This window comes from Lytechinus variegatus, chromosome 1 (assembly GCF_018143015.1).
Source record: "Lytechinus variegatus isolate NC3 chromosome 1, Lvar_3.0, whole genome shotgun sequence".
In the NCBI taxonomy this organism is placed as follows: domain Eukaryota; kingdom Metazoa; phylum Echinodermata; class Echinoidea; order Temnopleuroida; family Toxopneustidae; genus Lytechinus; species Lytechinus variegatus.
The window spans coordinates 75,423,836-75,430,546 of record NC_054740.1 but is presented as its reverse complement, the minus strand read 5'-3'; the positions used below and the strand labels follow the sequence as shown (position 1 = coordinate 75,430,546).

Sequence of the window (6,711 nt, the reverse complement as noted above, 5' to 3'; positions counted from 1 at the left end):
TGGAACAGACATATATTTTAGATGTTGATGTTGACGTTGCCCGCTTTCCATAGTTGTGGTTGATTGGATCAATCATTACTCTTTCTAAGACGGGGCCCAGATCAAACAAAGAATGTTTTAAAAGGAAAGACTACATTCCCTGCCTAGATTACAGAGATTGTTACTGCTTTTCCCCCTCCCCCATCCAATCATTCCCATTTACTGTTGTAAGAACTTGTTGGTAATTTACTGGGGCTATTTGAAACTCATTGGACATATTCTGGGCCGTATCGTTTACAGCTTCCCATAATTTTAGCTGATAGTACAACATAGGCAGAAGTTAAAACCAGATTTTAGAATACAGGTCAGTGTGTTCAGACAAATAAAGACACAATTATTTTTTGCATAAGCAAATTATTATATAAAAATAGGAGATATTTTATATTTGTCTTTCTGTAAGTGATGTTACTTTCATACCTTGTGTTGATAAAGTAATTGATTAGCATAACGTGCATTTGTGTAAAAGGTAGTGTATGCATCAATACATGTATGTCCACAATGCATTCTTATGAATAGACAAAATAATGTAATCCATCCACTTTTTATACTTTTCTTGAAAATATGCAATCATGCTATATATGTGCAGCTGCTGAATTTTATAATATACAAGCAATTTTTTTCATATTCAAAGTACATTGTAGACTTTGCTCCCACCACTGTTGTAATGTTATTTTATGTGTTTGTAGAAATGCTATGGTGATTACTGGCAAACGTCATGAAAACAATCTAACAATCCTGAGGGTTTTTCCGTAACCCTTAATAAACTGGGGGGGGGGTCAATTTGACCCCCCTCAACAAATTTCGCCACTGCGCAAATTTTTTTTACTGCGCCGCTCGCATCTTTTGAGACCAAATTTGCAAAGCTCAGGGTATGCGGTTCCAAAATTACGCAATATTATGTAAGCGCATGTCGGTCCTAAAATTGCTCAAAAACATGATTACGTGTACAAAGTCGATGCATATTGTGTTTTTTAACTAATAATCATAAATGTATGATTATTTTTACTTCTGTTGGTTTAGAAGAATTTATTTTGTTTTATTAATGATTGCAAAAGGGTCCCTGACAAATTTCATTAAAAAAATAAAAAACAAAGGTTTGAAAAAACAAACAAATACATAAGAATTAAAAATACAATAAGATACAAAGAAATTAATTATTTTTAGGCAGTTCCTTTGTAGATTTTTGTTAGAAATCTAAAAATCTATATGTTCACCAAAAATTAGCATTCAACTAGCTATGTAAATTTAGTTAAAGGCAAAAACATACAAAAAAATTAGGGCAAATCGCATACGCTTATTTGCATAATCAATTAATAAAAATATAAGCAATTAATTTTTGTAAAATTTTACTATACAGTCTTGTAGTTTACATCAGGCTCTACATGTGTGCAAATTTTTGCGGTGATCACGCAATCAACGGCCGAGATCTGATGGGGGGGGGTCAAATTAACCCCCCCATATACGCTGGTCTGAAATAGCCCAGTTAAGATAGGGTTAAATTTGATTGTATTAACCCTGTCACACACTGTATAATCCAACAACCCCAATTTCCCCCAAGATTCATATTTTGCATTAAATACTTAAGCTAAAACAAATGAATTTATCTTAGACTTTGGAATAATACTAAGTATTAAAAGATTCAGCTTTTCTGCATGCCTTGTGGTGTAAAGGCCATATTAACTTCAAGTCATAGTCAATAGCAAAATTTTGTGGTTTGGAATAGAATTTGCTTTTATTCATCCAAGGAAGCTTGAAATGGCTTGTTATTTATATAATAGTGGTTATCCATGCTATTTTATTCACAACTCCACTGTTTTTAATTAATGAGTCCACTCTTCAGACAGTGGACTCATGAATAAAATAGCGTACTTAACCATGGCAACAGGCATTAATTTCTTGGGGCACTGTGACAAAAGCGTGCATCAGCATTGGACATTTTTTTATACATACGTGGTAAGTAATTTATACAGGAAATCTGCAAAAATCATGGTATTAACCGATGGTTTGAAAAACCAACTTTGTGTATTGGGGCCAATGTGAGCCTTGGTATCCACTCGTCAATGTAAGTGGCCCCCGGGATCAATTCATGTTACAAGTTACATCCATGATTTGACTCATCTTCTTAATACTGTTATATGCAGCCATTAAAAAAATCTTATATTTGAAATTATGAGAGTAATGTCTGATTTTGTTTAGCAATACGTTCCTAAATAAGTTTGATATGAATTGTGGAATAAAGATATTGGTATATTGAAGTGAATCTTTATCCTCCTGATCAATTCTTAACTTCATGTTTATTGTGTTAAATTAGTAATCATGGTAATATGATATCCTTGTGAAAGCCACTGACTAACACATACAGACAAAGACCAATATATCATAACTAAAGAGTCTTTTTTTAAATATGCATTTAAAGGTAACTACACTTTTTTTAAAGATGATAATTAAGCATGTAATGCAATGCAAACAATTTAAGAGATAAGACAGAAAATTTATGAAATTAAACAATTCTGTGATGAATCTAAAATGTCAACTAATGAAAAATTATACTTTTCATCAATATTTCATCATAGGATTCTCCGGGAATATGACAATGCTTTGAAAGAGCAACTTGGTTGTGGAGACAAATCACATAAAAATATCCAAGAACAGAAAACAGGAGAGGATAGAGGAAAAATAGAAAAAAATTGAGAATGGAAAGAGAGAGGGAAACAAGAGAGGAAAAGAAGGAAAGCAAAACAGGAATGAGAAAAGAAATGAAAACAAAATAATTGTAATGAAGAAAAATGTGAAAAAGGGAAACGTGAAAGGGGCAATTAAAAGAAAAAGGAAAAGAAAATGTAAAAAACCCCAGAAAGATCATGAAAAGAAAGGATCAGTCAATATAAAGAAAGAAAAGTGAAGAAAAATAGTTTTTAAAATATGTTAAAGAAGGAAGAATGGAAGATGTGCTAAAGAGAGAGAGAGAGAGAGATGATGATGATTGGATGGAAAAGAGAAAGGAGAAAAGCAAATTCAATGAAAGAAACCAATGTTCTTGCTCCTCCTCAGTTCATCATGATCTTTCTTTTTGTTTTCTCTCTCCTCATCCCCCTCTTTTGCTCTATCTCTTCAGATTTATCATGATTTTGCTCAGAATTCCTAGAAAATTTCAGTGTGGAATTTTGCCCCCGTATAGGAATGGTTTCTATTTTATCATCTTTTTTTAAAGAAAGTCTCAGATATATATAAAATACAAGCAAATCATTAACAAAAAAAGAAGAAGCTAATGCATAATTTTGCTCATATGACAGGACCAAAGGGGACAAATTTCGTATATCCACTCCATACTCCTGGTCCATACTTTACCTTTTGGGTAGAGACTATATGCCCCTTCCCCCCCCCTTCCCCTTTTCGTGGTCCTCCAGAAAAGTGCGGTCGATCGGCCGGCCCGGGCGCCGCGGCGCGAGCGCAGTATAGCCCGATCGCGAAGCTTACTCGACTACGCTACGGTCTACGCATCGCGAGAATTCCTATACGAGTATTATCATTTATTTGACATTATTCAGTGATTTCAATGGCAGGAAGACCAGACGAGAAGAACCTCGAAAGCAGACGAGAATATCTGGGTAAATACGGTATAGAAAAGTGAAACCTCGATAACTTTTATTATTAATTTGGCACTAGTGCACTTTCTTCCCCTTTCGTCCGACGAATTAAGACTGCAGTCGACGACACACTCGCCGGCTCGCGGCTGGAGTAGGCGTGGGCATGTTTCGGCTGTGAGGATACTTGAGTTTTTCCGTCTGGCTCGGGCAAGTTGGGGGTATGAAAATGCACCAACGTCATTAACCCAGGGAGCCCAGGACCTGTACCGTGTAATTGACCATACTCACGGGACTAGCGTGATTTATGGTCTAAATATTTCTCCAAATGAATTGTGAAAAGAGAAATTATGCACTTACCATGATTGTATGGATGAATCATGAAGGTCTAACTAACGAGTGGCAGTTTTCCTGACATATTCTGGGCACAGACTAGAACCTCAAAAAACAAAAGTTCTCTCCTAGATCTACCCCCGTCTCGATCGGCCATTTTGTTGCAATTCTTTACAAAAATGGCCGATCGAGACGGGGTATAAGGAGAGAACCTTTCATTTTTTGAGGTTCCAGTCTGTGCCAGATGTCAGGAAAACTGCCACTCGTTAGACCTTCCCTGTTCCCTGGGTTACACCTTCATTAGAGACCTTTCCTTTCTTTCTCTGTGACGAGCCATGTGAACGTCCGAGATTAAGGAATTTTGGGAGCGCTGCGACTGTGACGTTTTTTGGATGACTGTTGATAATGGTAATAACTTGAGGGCATTTTTTTTTTCAAAAAAAGTATAGCTTTAGGTCCCACCCATCATATATTGAATTGCATAATGTAGGTGAGACTGTCAGCATGGTCAGGGACATTCTGCTTGTTTTTATATCTTTGTTTATTTTCATAATTGCCATGATTATGACTTGAATGTTCACAGAGAAAAGTCATGTTGGAAAGTGGGTGAGAGATTCCCTTTCTAAGATCATTGCTAACCGGCCAGAAGATCCCATACAGTTTCTTGCCAGCTAGTAAGTATTTGATGTTGATTTTTCGTTAATTACTTTCACCATTTAATCACTGGGGCTTCATGATCTTCTTACTTAAACTTAGGGAGGATCACTTGTGATGTCCTTTTCTCAAGTGCATAATCTCAGCTCTTTGTATTTAAAAAAAAACAATGAAGACACTTCAATCTTCACTGTGTCAAAGGGAAGACTATCTTATTGGATGCAGTGTTATATCAGCAATTTTAATATTCTTTGACCCTGTAATACCAGCTTAACACTTTATTACATGGTTGATTTTTTATTCTTAATTATTAGGAGGGGGGGGGGGGGGGGTCGGGTGTCCGGACACTCTTTATTTTTAAAGCCTTCTTTTTTGTCTTTGGATTACACTAAGAATATGAATTCAATAGTTGTAATGATCTTCTATTTTGTTCTCTATAATATTTCCTAACATTTTTACTATAAATTGATGAAACTTAGCTTGTATTTTTTCTCCAAATGACCGTCTTTTAAAAACTGATCGTCTGGACACACAGCTACTGGGTATACTAGAAATCAAGCATACAAATAAAACATTAGATTTTTTTCTTGATAGTGGTATTTACATTTTGCTAGCAACATATTAAGGATGGTGTTTTCTCTGGCAATACTGGAAAGTTTGAATTATCTAATTAAAAGGATACAGTGCTTTTATCTTTATCATAACTTGCCAATTACCATAAACAGCTTTTAAAAAGTACAAGGATAACTGATATGTATGGGGGATGTGGTACATATGTACATGCGCGTAGCCAGGGGGGGCGGTGGGGGCGGTCGCCCCCCCAAAACGTCCCCAAAAAGAAAAAAAAAGAAGGAAAAAAAAGAGAGGAGAAAAGGAAAAGGGAAGGGAGGAAAGGGAAGAAAGGAAGGTAGCTTTGTGTTTTTTTTATTCTTTATTTTTTTCTCAAAAGAGAAACTCCTTCACTCTTCTTGCTCTAAATTTATATATGAATTTTGCTTCCGCGCTGCGCGCGGTTAGATGACAATATTGAAGTTCTCCATTGTTTCCCCACCTTTTCTCTTACCCTGTTTTTCCACCTCAGCTATGTGCTTCTTGCCAGTTAAAGTTAAAATTGTATACATTAGGGTATGAATTTGAGTAAGGTTAGACCGAAGTAAATATATGAAGTCATCTTTTTTTTTCAATTGATCGCGCAACTTCTGGTCTGGTCGGCTCCGGGCGGGTAAAATCTTTATATCAGTTTCTGCCGTCACCTACATAAAGTCAACTTCTCCCGCTTTTCAGCTCATTACTAAACAACCATAATTTTGGGGCAAACAGGTTCCTAATTTCGTTCGTGTCGTATTAAATAAAGTACAATTTTTTTATCAAATTGTATTAAACTTCATGTCATTTCCCTGTATACATTCATCTCCTGTCCTATTATGCGCCCTCAGTTTGAAATTTTGAATGACACTTAAGTTTCTTTATATTCAAAATGAAGCGCTTCAGGATAAGTAAAAAAAAATTAGGCATCCTTTTTTTATATAAATAGATAGTTTCAATAAATCGCAGAAGTTTCAACTTTTTGCGCACTATATTCCTTGTAATGAAGTTCAATAATCTTAGAAAATCAATTGAATTAGAGCCGATTGGGTATTCATCTACATTTGATGAAACGTCCGCCCTTTGAAATTTCAGAGTTTCATTGCTCTGCGCGGGGAGGAATATCTTCCTCTACCAATCTTCTCTGTTTTGTGAGTTAAAAATATGCACTGTTGCTAAATTGTTTGTAATCAATGATCTGATCTTTCCAAAGAAAGTATTCAATATATCTTTGAGAAAACCCTTTTCTCGGGACCCTTTATATGGCAAGAAAAATTGATAAAACGCTTTAGCTTCCGCGCTTCGCGCGGATTTATTATCATTTTAATTTCCTCCATTGTATACCTCTTTTGTGCATTCACAATCATTTGAAAACAAGGTTCAAAATCGCAATATAGTCAACCGAATTGGAGGTACTAGAGACAAGAGAAACGGCTCCTTTTCATTTTAATTTATGAAACACTAAAAGCTTCGCGCTTCGCGCGGGAGGGGGAAACTCCCTCCCTGCACCCACCCC

At 35.8% G+C, this 6,711-nt stretch overlaps 1 protein-coding gene across 2 annotated transcripts in view; it reads left to right on the top strand.

Moving 5' to 3' along the window:
- The first annotated feature begins 3,496 nt into the window (after positions 1-3,496).
- The window catches only part of LOC121423069 (tubulin polyglutamylase complex subunit 1-like), a 44,994-nt gene continuing 41,779 nt past the window's right edge, over positions 3,497-6,711 (top strand). The window contains exons 1-2 of one of the 2 annotated variants that reach the window (XM_041618361.1): positions 3,497-3,647; positions 4,540-4,630. In XM_041618361.1, the coding sequence (XP_041474295.1) occupies positions 3,596-3,647; positions 4,540-4,630 (143 nt within the window). In that variant the 5' untranslated portion in view covers positions 3,497-3,595. Of the gene's footprint in view, positions 3,657-4,539; positions 4,631-6,711 lie in introns of both variants that reach the window. The other variant, XM_041618351.1, reaches the window with a different exon arrangement.